Source organism: Synchiropus splendidus, chromosome 12 (genome assembly GCF_027744825.2).
Source record: "Synchiropus splendidus isolate RoL2022-P1 chromosome 12, RoL_Sspl_1.0, whole genome shotgun sequence".
NCBI lineage: Eukaryota > Metazoa > Chordata > Actinopteri > Syngnathiformes > Callionymidae > Synchiropus > Synchiropus splendidus.
In genome coordinates, this window is record NC_071345.1 from 15,439,373 (window position 1) to 15,455,488 (window position 16,116).

The following is a 16,116-nucleotide window of genomic DNA, read 5'->3' on the forward strand; positions in this document are numbered from 1 at the left end:
TTGTTTATCCTCCCGAGCTCCGCGTTGCCTCCATACGTTGCCTGTGAGCGGCCGGCGACTGCAACACAATCCAATTAAATAAAGAGTGTTGTCTCTCCAGGTTCCTGTGTTCTCTAATTGGGGCTGTGACTGCTCACTAATCAGCGGAGGCACAGGTGGACCCTGGAGGACGCCCCGGCCAGGCCTCTCCTGTTAATTGAAGAGCCTCCAAACTTGGCCTCCTCCTCCTCCTCCTGCAAGACGCCGCGCGACAGTGACCGAAAAGTGGAGCAGGATGCATTCATCGTAGCATCCATGTGCATTATCGCCCCACACCTTTTGTGTGGCTGACATGCATGGGCTTGTTTTTCTTTCCTAATGGCTCAGCAAACAGTCTGGATGGAGAATTAAATCATGGCCTGTTTGTTTCGGACCGGCGTCATTGTAATTCTGTTGGCACAAGACATACTGTCTTGGCTGCTGACTTTAGTTGTTAGACTTATGACACTCATAAGCAAAACCCAAACTTAAGAAGCATATTAACTCTATTTTACAAACAACTATTCATTTACTTATTTTGAAAATTCATATTTCTGAATAACTGATGATATCGCTGCCTACAGGCACTAGTTATATATAAGTCCCATCTGGACACATGTGCTTGAACATCAGCATGGAAGTGCTTCAGTGATGGTGGAACGTTTTCAAGTCTAAAATTTTACATCCTTCTCTTCAATCTCACACAGTCTGTGGTGCATCAGGAATTGGTGCACTAAAAATTGGACACATAAATAATCTGCATTATGTGGATTAATTCATATTTTTTTCCCCTGTGGTTAATAGTTGAAATTAATGCGTTTACGTTCCAGTTTCAGTAGAGTTTGGCGTGACATAATAACTGGCAAAACATTATTCATATTTGATGAGTACAGTCACACAACATCATCAAATGTGAGTGTCCAAAAAGTTCTGATTCAAAGTCCACGTTGTTTCAATCCTTATGTTTAAATTCAGAATAGAGTCAAATGGCTACTACATAGTTGCTGTTGTTTGATATTGTCCATGGCTGTTGCATAGAGAAACAAGTAACAGTAACAGAGAAAGTCTGTTACTGTTACTTGTTCCCACCTCAACAGAAGTCGGTCTGTGGAACATTAGCCAGCCATTTGTCTGCCTCTGGTTGCCCCGTTTTTTTTTTTTTTTCCGTCGACATGCTGACCAGAAACATGCTATCGGATCTGGCGGTCCAGCTGCAAACATGGAAGCTTCCTGTCAAGCTAATGTCATCCATTAAAATGCCGCCATCAAACAGCCACAGCAAGCTTCTCTTCTGCTACTTGCAAACAACCCACACATCCTCAGGACACAGTGTCCCGCCCTTTTGCTTCCATCTGCCGTCCTTCTCTACCCACAGCTCATCGCTGAAGGTAGGAACATAGATTAGAATTGCAAGTTTCACGTTTCACCTCAGTTTTTACTTCGCCACAACCATCGATCTCACTCTCCACCCTTCCTTCACTCACTTGGCCACAGGTCTCATTTCCGACCCAGACAACGCAACATGTTTGTATTACCATGAGCAACAAACCGTATACAGCTGGCATTTTTTTGCGTTGATCCCTTTTTTTTATTGGGAGAAAAGGAAGCGCTTAATAGGCTCAGCCTACATACGCCAAATATTTGTGCGTCTGCAAATCACAGGTCTCATTGTTTGATTACAGGTTTCAACATGTGAGTTGTCAGACTTTCTTCGCTCCTAAATCAAAACAGATATGGTGGTGAGTGTTTCTGATTTCCGTTGCCGTCTGCTGAAGGTAGCAGCTTTGCACGCTGAGGTCACAGCTGTAACATATTTCACACTGGGTTATGCTCCGAGTTGCCACCTGGATGAGGAAGTAGCATGTTCACAGCGCATGAAGACGGCAGCTCTCTCTGCCAGGAAGGAACAGGTGTGTACTGCTCATTCATAACGCGTGGAATTGATTCGAAAGAAGGAAGCTGCAGGTACAGTCTGTTGGAAGGCCAGCTCTTTCAAGTTGTGCTATCTCAATAACAACACCCAAGAGCTGTGTTGAATAACACATATATTCTGTTGTGAGATCAAGGCTTTTTAAAGTGGGTGTTTGGACTTTTATAACAGCTATAACGCTCATTCATAAACTAAAAATACATTTAAAAATCACTTTAACCAAGTGTAAATGTGAAACTCACCCATATAAATAAGATCAGGGACATTAGGAGACACCAATTCACCTGTTAATGGACCGGCCTGTGCAGTGCCTCTTCTTCGTCTATGTAAAAAGAACCCCAAAAACAATAAAATAATTCAACTACTTTCAGTGTTTTTCAGACATGTGAAACATTTTTAAGAGCAACCTCTGTAAATAATTTCACTAATATCCACCGCTTCAGGACAAGCGGATAATAAGACTGATTGTGCAAAAGCAGTATTTTGTCAGCCACAAACAGGCAGTGGAATTCAAATGCAGCATTTTCTTCTGACACAAGCCTGGTTAGAGAAGAAACAACGAGACCTATCAGAGAATCTTTTGGGTAAATAATGCGGTGTAAAACACAGTGAAGAATACGTGTTTGTATGAGGGGAAAAAATCTGGTTTATTAGCTTGTCAGATCAGCTGATAATAATCACAACTTCTTAAATCTTGAATGTCTTCTCTAGATAAAAATAGGATTTCATTTCTTACATTCACAGTCATAACTATCAGTAGAATTCAAACCTCTGATCACAGTTTACTTTGGTTGGCAGTGGGTGGAGCCATTTCTACGACGACCTTGCCCAGGTTTTTCCCTGCATACATGTGATCCACGGCCCGGAAGACAGACTCCAGTCCCACGAACCTCCCCTCCTGCAGCAGATCCCCACAGTCCACCTCACACACCAGTTTCCCCTTAGCCAGCATCTGCATCATTTTAGTGAGCGCGTCCTTGTAGTCGCTGGCAAAGTGTGGCAGGAAGAAGCCTCGGACGCTTGCTGACTTCTGCAGCAGTTTCACAGGCAGCGTTCCACCGTTGAACACTGGGATCCCAGAGTTGCTTTGGTACCCGGAGATGAAGCCAATGACAATAAGTCGTCCTTTTTGCGCCAAGCAGTTGACGGCCAACTCTAGTACACTTCCTCCGACGGATTCGTAAACCACGTCCACGCCTCGTGGGTACTCTTTCTTCAGCGTCTTGCCAAGGTCTTCTTCTGTGTAGTTGATTGCTCTGTCGCATCCGATGGATTTAAGGAAGCCTGCTTTCTCATTGCTGGAGCACGTGCCGATCACATGGCAGCCGGCTTGTTTGGCAAACTGCACGGCGAACTGTCCGGTTCCGCCGGCCGCGGCGGTGACCAGCACTGTCTCGCCTTTGGCCAGGTCACCCAGGCGATTCAGGGCGATGTAAGCGGTGGCGCCACTGACCAGCAAGGTGAGGAACTCTGGCTTCACCGAAGGGACCGGCACGCTTGCTTTGGCCGGCACCACCGTGTACTCGGCGAACGCGCCGTTGCTGAAGTAGGCCACCTTGTCCCCGACCGTGTAGCGGGAGCTCGCACTAAGGCCGAGGCCGACGACCTCACCGATTCCCTCGAACCCAATGTCGAAGGGAGGCCGCAGGGAGGGGTCATACCGGCCGGCGGAATAATTAATATCAGAGGCGTTGATCCCCACGTACCTGTGGGAGAACACACACATGTACCGACCATTAAAAGACCATCATGAGACCGACAAAATACGGCTACAAAAATGTATCTAAATCCATTTTTATTTTCGCATTTTAATGATTATAATTGGATGACTGAGTAGAGACAATTATTTTTCTATCAATTATTCAGATCAAGTGCTGAATAATTTAAGTAGATTGGCCTGGAATAACAGATTCCACTGTCTGGATTAGTCCGCACTGTTTTTTTAATGATATTATCTACATTCAAAAACAAAAACTAGAATTGTAATATCAGTGAAACATCAGAAATATTTACAGCAATTGTCAGTTTTTGACATTTGAGCTTTTAAACCTAAAATAATCAAACTCAACAAATAGTTTTCATCTTTAAGAAACCAAAATAGGAAGATGCATTGCTAGTTAATACTAATCTGAGGATGGTTTATTTCGATATTTTACCTTTACGTGTCAATAAAATATTTGCTGACTTCTGAACCAAAGTTAGAGCACTATTTTCCATCTGTGTTTTGGAATTAAAAAGTTATTACTATGAGCTCAACAAACCTTACTTTGTGAAGAGACATACGGTGCAGCACTAGAGTTGATCATTCGGTTCTGAAGGCTACATTGTTGTCTTCCCGCTCATGTGCACACTTCAGTTTACTTAGGCAATGATTTGCTTTTCTCCCTAAAAGAACACTCCTGCACTGACAGGAAAAGGCTTGTATCACAAAACACATTGCATGATGTCATGATTCATCGTCTTCAACAGACACCCACAACAAACTGCACTTTTCAAACCCTCCGCCGTCTCTTGCCTCGACATGAAGTCGGTCGTTTTGATTTTACTTTGGCAACATGTTGGAAACAAATAAGTGCGAAAGGAATGCATAAATAAATCATTTACTGCCTTTTCAAGCCGCGTGCATGCTCTTCCTCATTACTGTGCATGTCACCAGTGTACTTTGAGCTTCCAGCTTGTGCTCCGCTGGTTTATAGATGGGTCAGAGAGATAAAACATCACACCTTCGTTTGCTTTATAACGCTATAATCTGTCTTCTCACACAGGAAAGGTATATCTAATCACAACTGCTAGTAACAGACGGTTTATAACCAAGATTATTGATTGAAATAAGTGGTGCAACAAATAGTGTAAAACTAAAATATAAATTGAGGATTTGAAGGTTTCAAAAAAAGGAAATATTCCTAAACATTCATACAAATTGACTGTCATTACTATATTATTGTGCACTCAAACCAGTGAATAACAGAATATTTTATACTCTTAAATAAACCACTCATAGCAATCTTTCAGCTTGTTTCGGATGTAGTGTGTACACACTTCAGCAACACATGAACATTTATACTTCAGTTTAAAGTAATATATACAGACATTAATGCATGCAAACAAGTGTAAACTCAAATCATTATTCTGGTGCATGTTAATGCAGAAATATAATAAAAATATTTGTGCTATTTCCGTCACCAAATCAGCAATTCGTTTTGCCGCTCACAAAGGACATTTCCATATTATTTTATTTTTATTTTAGCTGTAATTCCGGACCCCATAATTAGTTGTAACATGTCAGCGAGGGGGACCAACTTTTTAAAAATGGAAATAAAAAATATGGATATTCATACTGGAGGTCTGATGCTGTATAATTCCCGCAAGTCCTTGTTTGCATTCTGACTGCGAAGAATAGAGGAGAATCTTTTTCATCTCGGTTATCAGACATTCCATCGAGTTGATGCAACCAGTTTGTGATCAAGAAGCCATGAGAAAGTTTTTTGAAGGTGGACTGTGAGGAGTATTTTCTCTTTGTCACAGTGAGATAACTATCAGTCGCGTGCAGGTAAACGAAGACTAAGAGAGTGTAAAGCCTAGTTTGGGAGCATAGTTGAGTATATGCAGCTGTGTGTTTGTTAGTAGGGCTGGATATGAGAGTGAAGCTGCTGCTGCTGCTGCTGCTTCTCTCCATCAGAGCGATCTGACTTTGTTTGCAGGTTGGTGACGTAAAAAGACAGTGGAACAGAGAGAGAGCGCGCGCGCGAGAGAGAGAGATGCCGAGATGGATTGATAGACAAATGCGAGGAGGGCGGAACTTGGATTTACAGTACAGCGCTTATTGCTCACGTATTTTGCCATCTTGTGATAATGATGACGGTAACGACGACCGCAGGTGCAGGACGAGGCTGACTCGAGGTAAGGGGACCTTGCTTTTCCTCCAACTTTTAGACGTTTCAGTGCTCGGTCTGTGTCGGAGAGTGACGGCAGAACGGCGACTCACCGATTCCTGACCAGCAGCTCCGCGTCCCCGGGGGTCGGCACCGCGACGGCGTGCACGGAAACAGCCTCTCGGAAATTCGGGCTCAGCTTGTCGACGACCAGCTTGTTCATGCTGCTGGGGATGGCGGACGCTTTGAAATCCATGAAGTGCGCCGAGTAGGACGTGTCTATGATGGAGCGAACTCCGGTCCGAAGTGCGAGCACCGAGCTCGCCCCTCTTCCGGCCCTCGCCAGCACCGAGGTGGACATTGCTCCGGGGAAATGTGGCAAACTTGACGTCCGAGTGTGGCGGCGACGAGCCTTTAGCTTCCGCTAGAGTGCCGTCTTCCGCCGCACACACGCAGGCCACAGCCGAACCGAAGCGTTAAGCGCTGGGAAGCAGCTCTACGAAGCGAGAGCTTATAGAAAACCACGCGTTTAATGTGGTATTGTGAGGCTAGAACGGCTGCTGCGGTTAGCAGCCCAGCAGCGCCTCTGACTTGTCGGAGTCCCTCCCCTTCCACAACACTCACTTCCTACTTCCAAATAAATCCTCTTTTCCAAAACAGCACACGTAACGACCCTCAAACACCACTTTTAACGCCTCTTTTAAGCCGATCTGTTTTCTATTAGATGCGCACCTGCTACTACTTCTTTTCTCATTTCAGCGTTTTAAAATGTCGCTTGATGACACGGTGCGAATCGAACTCTCTGTTGAGTTGAGAATTCTCCAGTTAAAGGTGTTTTGTCGCTGTTGTTTAAAAGGCATTAAAAACGAGAGGGAGGGAGAAAAAGGGGAGGGGGGGACAAGACAATTAAAAAGATTGACAGGTAGGCTCCTCTGTCAGGGGTGACGCTTGTGGAGAGGGGAGGAGTAAAATGGAGCAGGAAAAGCCACTCGATGCGTCTGTCGATCAGTTGAGACTGTCTGAAACAGCTTCTGGATCCAGCGCCTTGCCGTTTTTTCTTGTTTGGGGAGACCTCGGATCGCTCCCTGGATAGTTCCTCTGCCTCCCTTCTTCCGCTTCTTTCTCATTCCAATAGAGACAAACATTTCATTTTCACCAAAGCCGGATGGTTTGGTTCCCTATATCCAGTCCACCGCATCAACACTCCCCCCCTTAAAAAAAAACAATCCGATCCCCGTCCAAGATGCGATGAGATGAACGCTGGGATTCACATCTAAAACGGAGGTAAGGGGGGACAGGACTCGCTGGTGTGTTTGGTTTGTGTCACTGAGAGAGGCAGCGGAGGGACTTGGGAGTCCTCGCCGGACTCGCGAGGCTGGATCCCGGCTGAGGTGGCGCGGTGGTGACGGGACTGACATCTAACGCCTGCCTCTCTGTCTTTCTCTGTTTCTTTCAGCTCCCTGGCAAAAGAAGAGAGGAAAACGCGAGGGATCATTACTTCTCAGACTCTCTCTCTCTCACACACGGGACTTACTCGCTTTATTTATTCGATAGCTTTCTTGTGCGTAAAAGGCGCAGCCAACTATATATTCAGAAAAAAAAAAATCCAGATTTGTTTCAAAACTTCGAAGCCTTCCCCCAACCATGACGGACGATGATCTCTGACGGACATGAAGGTGTCAGTGACTGGCAGAATTCATTTCTAATTTCCGAGTTCGTCATCGCTGGAGCCGATCCAGCTCTCAAGTCAAAAAAGACTGACAAAGAAGATTGATATTCTCAGCTGCGAGGTCCAAACCCAGCTCCCCTTGCATAGAGGGATGGTTTCTTCAAACTGATCGCACTTGATTTTTGTCCGTAATTCCTGCATGAGAAGCACCGTGGGGAGCAGCGGTCACTATGCCGAGGAGAAAGCAGCAAGAGCCGCGGCGATCAGCAGGTATAACCCGCCCCTTCACTCCCTACACCTTCTTTAAACATCCATTTCTCATGATACTCTCTCTAACATTGCTTTATTCCCTTCAAAACATCACCGCTCAGTGGTGTTTTTAACGTCTAGAAACGGCGCACACATCTGCTTTCTTTTCTAATAGTTTGCCAGTGGAGTTCTCTGAGATATTATGGAGGATAAAAGGCAGCTTTTGAGGTTCAAGAGTGAGTAATGATGAATAACCGAAAGGGGGGAGAGAACTGGTGAGCAGCTTTTTTTTCCACACAGGCTTTTTCTGTCTGTTTTATTAGAGGATTGCCATTCTTGATTTGATGCGTGATTGATCGCCTGTCACTTGGCAGCCTTTGATCTATTCATCCGTGATAAACATCAATAAATCCCTGCGTGCAGGCAGAGAAGGATCAGACACAGGAACAGAACTTTCCCCCCCAAAAAAGTTGTGCTCTTAATTTTAGGGAGATTTTGGATGAAAGGATGCTGTGTGTTTGTGATGAAGCTAAAAGCAAAAAAAAAAAAAGATATTGAGATGCTTTAGTCTGTCGCACAAAGTTGTGTCCAGCTGACACATGTTTATAGGTGGAAGACTGACAACGTTGTCTCCTAGTGGTTGGGATTCGGACTCCCCCCTTTTTTCCCTGGTCTCCCTTCAGCCTTTAAACAAATGTAAATGAGTGACAGGGGTTTCTACCTCTGTGCTAATGAGGCCGGGGCTTTGAAGTTAGGCATTAACAACTGCAGCGAACAAAAGACAGTTACAGAATTTTAAAGAGATTTTGAAATATGAGGTGCAAAGCGGGTCGAACAGGAGGGCCAGCCGCCGAAGACTTTGAACTCAGCAGGTTTTATCATTTTAAGCATGGAGCTGCTGCAGCTGATGGAGGTGATGATGATGATGAGGAGGAGGAGGAGGAGGATGAGAAGGAGTGTGGGATGTAGGAGAGTCCACCGGTGCTCGCTGACTTCTTCTTGTCTCCGACTTTCGAGCAAACACTCTGCCCCACACTGCGAGGACATGATTCAGATTGAAGCAGGGAGTCTGACTTCACTGTCCGCAGTGTGTGTGTGTGTGTGTGTTCTGTATTCCCTCTTTGAGTGTGTTATTTTGGAGAAATATCCCTCAGGAAAAGGCGGCCATGGAGGGATCAGAGTCACACTTGTTAGCTTTCTGCATGTAGTTGGAGGCACGAAAACATGACATCTCTTTGACCCCTCCCTCCCCTTTTGCTGCCCTACCACACACACGAACACAAACGCACGCACAGACCATTGATCCTTGATACACCCCACTGTGGGCCGCAGCATCCTAGGATGTAATGGTCAATCACAACTTGGCATGCAGGATGTTTTCCATTCTTTTATCAACAGGATCAAGATACAGCCCTTGACTTTCTGTGCCCAGCAGCTACAAATAATCTAAATACACACACACACACACACACACTCTCCCTCACACACACAGACACCAGACCGGTTCGATCCTCCTCTGGGAGCTGGTGCTGACCTGTGGCTTTATCTCTGTGCTGCTGCTCAGGAGCCTGTTAATCACAGTTGAAATAGTTGTATATAAAGTCTGCTAATCTGAATGAATTTCACTTGACGGAATCATTTAATAGCTAATGAGGGTTAAAGTTTTTTTTTATTCATCTGAATTGTTTCAATTTCTAGTTCTTTTGTTGCTTATGTAAACTTTAAAATGCACCAAAAGTTTGACTAAGCATATAATGTGCTATTGCTGTGGAAGTTATTTAAATTATTATATTATCAGGGAAATTCATTTAATTTTTAATATTTTAATGTGTCGTAAACAAGCATTATTTTAGTGCTAAAAATATGTCCTCAAGTTGCTGTGGTATTTCTTTCGATATGAAAAATCCAAGCACGATCCTGTGTGTCAACCAAAGTTTCCATCGTCCAGCTCTTCCAGTCTCCAACTCGTAGGGAAACAACTTGATTCTCAGTGTAATGAAGAGGGAGCGAAGGCAGGAACAATTAAAAGAGGGGGGGAGTGACGGCATCAGACGCAGGAATAAGAGGAGGAAGGGAAAGCGGATAAAAGATAGTTGTGTTTCAGAAGAGCACGGTGGTTAATTATGAGTGTGTGTGTGTGTGTGTGTGTGCGTGCTGATGTGGAGGGCGGCGGGGGTAAGGTTTGCTTCCCTTCATTAGAGAGAGCCCTAATTATCGGCGGAGCTGACGGATTTGTGACAGCCCCGAACGATTAATGCTGACAAATTCAGTAAGGTGTCAAGTCCGCAGCTGCCTTGATGTAATCAAGTTGATATTATACAGTCCCTATAGCCCCTAGTGCAGCACCAACTCAATTTGCCTGCGCAGGTGACAAATGGACTTTGCTACCTGACTAATCACGCCAGGAGACAATGCCAGTTAATGACCTCGGCGAGGCGAGGCGAGCGCCAACCCCCACCACCGCCGCCCTCCTAACCTCCCAGTCGGACCCGTGTCCGGTGTGTTTTTCCCTCAAACTTGGAATGTGAGGGTGGAGATGTTTTTGTGAGTGATTCATTTATTTTTTATTGGTGTTGCAGCTGGCTTGATATACAAGCGCTTCCAAATAATCCCACATAGCGTTTTTTTTAAATATAGATTGTGTGAGTGTGTGTGTGTGTGTGTGTGTGTGTGGCCGTCTTGCCAGTAAATCACCAACATATCATAACACGGCCTCCTCGTACTCTGGCTGCGTGAGAGTGAGCACCCACCCAGCTCCTCGCTGAAGGCCTCCAGTTTATTCCAAGCTGAAGCATCACTGTACCCAGGGATTAATGATTTTGCATGCCCGGGGTGGCTAAGATTACACAGCGACCTTTGTGCTCTTACTTGACGATGCTGTTATGTGATATTCCTCCCTTGAAATAATCAGCATGCTCAGATTTATGTGCCCCCCACCCCTCACACACACACACCCACCCACCCTCCTGTCTACCCCGGTGTCCTGAGGAGTGCAGCCCGTAGCTGTGTTTTTAATCTTTGCTGGATTTGTGGCGAAAAAAAACACGGCGTTTTGATGGGAAGATTGGCGCGAATGACTTGTGTTTTAAACTTTTCTATGGCCCACGGGCAGAGTGGCGGTGAGGAGTGATACGGAGTAACGAGAAAAGTGTGTGTGACACAGACAGGCTGGAGAAGTGAGACAGAGGCGAAAAGTATGCGTCTGTGTTCGTAGCTTAGCACTGGCTGGTGTTAGTTTTCCTGGAATGAATAACTTGAACGAGTGTAATGGTAACCGTGCCATGTTAGTCATCCTCTTTAGTGGGGGCTTAGCTTCCTAACCCTGCATCTGCCCCCCACTGGAGCACGAAAACAAACTTTTAACTGCAGCTCCATATATTTCTCGCCTCCAACTCTCATATCTGCTCACTGTTTCCAATCAAAGCAAGGCGCATCCGACAGAGCGGGAACACATATCGATCCAACCGTTTTATTTTACATCTTGCTGGTATGTTTTCTGGGTGTTCCGTCACATGTGTGTTGCAGTCGCACTTGGCTAGAGGTTACTATAATTGAAGCGCTAGGTTAGCAGGTGGCATCGATCGACCTCCGTCGATATCAACGCTCGCTCTTGGGCCACCTCTGATACTAATAGTTAAATTTACATCTGGGATTTGAACCAGTCAAAGGTCAAATGTGTTGGGGGCCCCAGCCGGCTGTGAGTGTGTGTGTGTGTGTGTTCATTATTTACCCTGCTTTTCTGCGAGGACATTTACCCTCACTTTAGCTCAGCGATTGGAAATGTGAAGTTCACCGACCTGGTCGCTCACGAGGGTTGAATTCTCTTTGTCTTTTTCTGTTTGATTCTTTTGGGGCATTTTCAACTGAAGCTGCCCTGAGGGCGGCCATCACGAGAGGCGTGTTACCCTCGCTGCGCTTTAGACGAAAAACCCAGCTTCAACCCTAAACACAGACAGCCAGACTGACAGACATTTGAACGCACTCGTACACACCTACACCTAATGCTTAAGTGCAGCCAGCACGTCTCTGTGGGAGGTCATAATGGAGGTGGCTTAGTATGATGGGAAATCATATCATTAAAGCAGCCAGATGTGCTTTGTTGCTTGCCTTGCAGCACATAAAAACAGCAGCAAGTCATGGGATCCGAAAAAAAAACTGAGGCTGAAACAGATAGAAAGCAGCCCTCTGGGACCGTGCTGACAGTCTCACTCCTGACTGCCATGGAAAAACAATTTCCCCCCCCAAAATAAAGAAACTTCTCTTCTCACATTCAGATCTTCCAGCAGTCTACCATTCCCATTGTAAAGTTCCGATTGGAATCAAAGCTTTGATAAACGCAGCGTCAGTGTTATCAGCGTGGGTAATTGCTAAGTAATATTTGCTTTGTGCTGAGTAATTATATTTTGTTAAGGCTCAACAGCCAGAATTAAGCCTTTCTTTAATAAAAATAATGTAGATATGTTGTTGGTTGGAAGAGAGATAAGAGGGGAAGCGTTCCAGAGAAGCCGTCGTGCAACATTTAAGACAGAAAAATTGACATCTTAAATTTTCTTAAGTAAAGTATTACATTTGCTGAGGGTGGATTTGCGCTCTTGATCACTGCCTTGCCCTCTCTGGGGGCATGAAGAGAGTCTGCTCCAGCCAAATTTAACATGTTATTTCCATCAATAAAAGATGAGCAATTACGGGATATTTTGTCTAATAAGTGTTTGAATTCCTCAGCGCAGGGAGAAAAAACATACACATGTAGCTTACGCAGTCATTACATCAGTTAGCAGGGGCAGTGAGAGGCAGTGCTTTGATGCCAACAAACAAACAAGACAAATATGATGGGCCCCGCTAGAAGAGCACATCCAGGGACACACAACCCTTACACACTCTACTCTTATGCCTCCCTACCTCTTTAGCCGACCTCTCATCCCTCTCTTCCATTTAAATCCTGCTCTTTTGCCTCTTTTTAGAGAATCTTTTTCCACATAAATGCGCATTTTGGGGCATTCCAAAGCCAAACAAGAGTGTCTGTGAAGGACTGAGGAGGGGGGGCATTTATCATGTATCTCGTCAGATAAAGTTATTGGGAAATGAAAAACAGAAAAGTGAGCAAGGAATTGCGAATGTGTGCGTTCATATCAAAAAGGGTTTATTGTAATGCTGCTTTAATATGTATGTGAACTGTATAATCTCCCTTCACTGTATGTGTGCTTCTGTCTTCATGTTTTCTACCGTTAGTTGTGCTTCAAAGCAGTTTGTGTGGAGCAGCCATGTCATAGTGAAACAGCTACTTCCATCGCTTCCTAAATGAGGTTGATTATCAGCTAATATTTTCATTTGTTGCGTCTTGGTTTTTCGACTGCGCAGCGCTGTGACAGCAGTGCGGTGGTAATTACACTCCCATTGCTCTACAGAGGCAGGACATGTCAAGTTCCAACTATAATATGAAGTTTTTAGAATCGCTGCGGTGGAGGCTTTTGCGATTGATTTCAGGTTCTGTGACATAGCTGAAGCTGGGCACCAGCCTTCAGGAGGAAATAAGGTGGCGCCAAGTGGGTGGTAGGGTGGCATGGGAAGGAGGGGCGGGCGGCTTTTAGGATGGGGATTAAAGCTGACGGATGAACAGGACGATGGACAAATTCTCCCGCAACAGCTGTGACTGCCGCCATTATCCTGACAGGTGTCAATTAAGAATTACTGCCGGCCGAACGGCACCCCCCTCCACTCCCCACTAACTCCTTCCCCACATAAATACCTCCCCCCTTACTGTGTCCAGCTGTCGGCGTGCGAGAGATACAACATTTTACCCTTGTCAGTGTTGTCACAAGCCCTGCAGCCGCAGTTTTCTCTGGCTTTGAAGCAGCAGCAGACGCTCGCGGATCAATCGCTCGGCATAGTTGTGATGGTCGTGTGTGTCTGTAGGTGCGTGTGGTCAATTTCTGAGCATTTATCGCCACTTGGACTCACTTTTGGGTGTTTAAATGTCAAATACATACACGATTCTGGCTGGATTTAACATTTAGCTCATCAAAGCAGGTAGTACACTAAACTAAATTCAAGGTCAGGTGTGAATGTGAGAGTGAATTCTTTTGCTACTATGCTTCTACAACTCGTTTGTGTTTGTGTAAATGGTTTGCCTACTAGCATGAGATGCCACTTGACCGATATGTATGTTTTTTGCCAGCATTCCCCTTCATTTGATTTCACTTTTTTTATTTATAAAGCTACAAATAAATAGTTTAAACTGGATTTAATAGTTGGCTAATGAAATTGGCACTGACATTTGGAGTGTGTGTGGGCAACACATTCTAATGGAATATCATTTATTCTCACTAAAACTATCGATTTTTAGATTACTATCTGTATGTGTGCAGCTCTGCATGGGCTTTGTAGATATTTTTTTCTTTTAAAAAATGCGCTGATTTTTCCAGTGCCTGCACAAAATAAACACCAGAAGCTTCAATCAGTTGAAGGGTGGATACAGAAACAGCAACATAAGAGTGAGTGCACAAGGCTTCCCAGGAAAACACAGATAGATTTGCATGTTCACTTGGGACTCGCAGTTTTGGATTTCCACCCTTGAAATCATTTGCCACGAAAAATAAGCAGGGGGGGAGATAATATCAGCGTTATTTTGCCACTCTCACTTATTTGCATATTTCCTGGTTTCAGCAAAGCGTTTCACCTTTTTCACTCCCTCTCTGTAACTCTCCCACCCATCGTGCTGTGACCGATCATCCAACTTTATTTTATTTTTTTTGACCCCACACAAGTCACTTTCCTTGCTCTTGTCACTGCCCTGGTGAACCCGTACGCATTTGTGTGTAATCAAAGTAAACGGCTGCTACAGCTGAAAGGGAAACGTTCTTTGTGGAGATGGATGGAGGGATTAAATATTAACCGGATGCGGCTGACTTAAGGCAAGTGTTTTACATAGCTGCTCCCGCCGCGGATGCCGTGCATTGATCCCCTCGCCCTGGCGCCTTCACTTGTTTGGCTGCCTGCCGTTAATTTTTCACCATCATCTTGCTGGCTGGGCGTTTAGAACGGTTCACTCTTCCACCGACTAACCTCCCCCCCCCCCCCACCCCTCCCGCTTCCCCTTGCTCTTACAAGGGCAGGTGAGATGGATGATAGCAATTTGAAATTTTGTTTGTGCGTGTGATCATGGAGATTGTTTTTGGTATTACAATGGTGTAACAATTCCGGTGATTAATTGAGGTGAATGTGTGAGCAGGATCAAAAGAGAGGGTCTACATTTCCCTCTCCTGACTTGTGAATGTGGTGTTTATCAGCTGACCTTGAAGTCCAACACTGCCGCTGCCTTCGTGCTCACACAGCAAACATACGCTCACTCCCAAGATCCGGCCTCACACACTGCCCCCCTTGTCATATCACTTCCTTCATTTCCTCACGTCGCTTTCTTCCTCTTCTCCTGCTGCGATTAAAAGGGAACATCAAACTGCACGGAGACAACTTCGGGAATAGGGAGACTAAACAAAAACAATGTGGCCACAATGACTGCACTTTATGTAGATACACGTTAGCACAAGGGAATGTTCCTCAAGTGGTGCGGTGTTTTCAGCTTTTTTTTTTTTTGTCTACATGTGTATAGCAATATCCTGTAGGTCACAGAGGCAGCTTGTTAACAGAGCCGCGGCGGTTTAACCATGGCTCCTATAACCACATGAACACAGTTATTGCTCAGGTTCTGCTGGAGTCATTGTGTGGGCCCTCTGGCATTTAGAAATGCAGTGTCGCACTCCCCTGCAGTCGTCAGTCATGGCCACCGCTCATCACTCAGCCCTAATGACGCCTTGTTCCCCGTTCAACCCCACCCAGCCAGCTAGAGTGCACATCTGACGGGGTCACAGGCAGGTCATGACCTCTAGGTGGCTGCAGTCTGGACACTGGTTTTGTTTTCCGTTTTCTTTTCAGGTCAATTGTTGACACAAGTTCATTCTTAATTTTATGCACCTAATGGAAGACTTCTAAAGTCTTCATTCTTAACATAAATAATGCTTCAACTCAGTCCAATATTACAACAGTTATTGCTGTACCTCATGCCAAAAAAGCCTTCTTTCTCATAAATGTTTCAATTCAAGTTTAGATGGTCCCAACCTCTTAGTGCGACAATATTTGTAATAAGCATGAAAAAACAACCGTTGAATATCACATAGTTTCTATTTTTCTATGTTTTCCTACCTGCTTTTATGAGTCATGTGACCAAATATCTATCTTCAGCTATGTAATCTGACTTCCTCACACCTACTGATAAGTCAAGGGTTAGGTTTAACTTCCGATCAATATTTACATTTTGTTGTTGACCTCTGGGTGACATGATTCAACAGTTGAGCCTGGGGTTTTGTTGCTTTTGTTTCTTTTTC

The 16,116-nt window shown here is 44.9% G+C and overlaps 2 protein-coding genes across 3 annotated transcripts in view; one reads left to right on the forward strand and one right to left on the reverse strand.

Moving 5' to 3' along the window:
• Positions 1–215: 215 nt before the first annotated feature.
• On the reverse strand, positions 216–7,364 carry LOC128767979 (prostaglandin reductase 3-like). The gene is made up of 2 exons (XM_053880431.1): positions 5,934–7,364; positions 216–3,654 (listed from the first exon to the last, which is right to left on the reverse strand). The coding sequence occupies exons 1-2, from the start codon at positions 6,179–6,181 to the stop codon at positions 2,724–2,726; spliced, it is 1,179 nt and encodes a 392-aa protein (XP_053736406.1). The 5' UTR covers positions 6,182–7,364; the 3' UTR covers positions 216–2,723.
• Positions 5,681–16,116, forward strand: part of LOC128767978 (teashirt homolog 1-like) — a 32,877-nt gene continuing 22,441 nt past the window's right edge. Inside the window, exons 1-2 of one of the 2 annotated variants that reach the window (XM_053880430.1) lie at positions 5,681–5,848; positions 7,277–7,759. In XM_053880430.1, the coding sequence (XP_053736405.1) occupies positions 7,720–7,759 (40 nt within the window). In that variant the 5' untranslated portion in view covers positions 5,681–5,848; positions 7,277–7,719. Of the gene's footprint in view, positions 5,849–6,748; positions 7,105–7,276; positions 7,760–16,116 lie in introns of those variants that run through there. The other variant, XM_053880429.1, reaches the window with a different exon arrangement.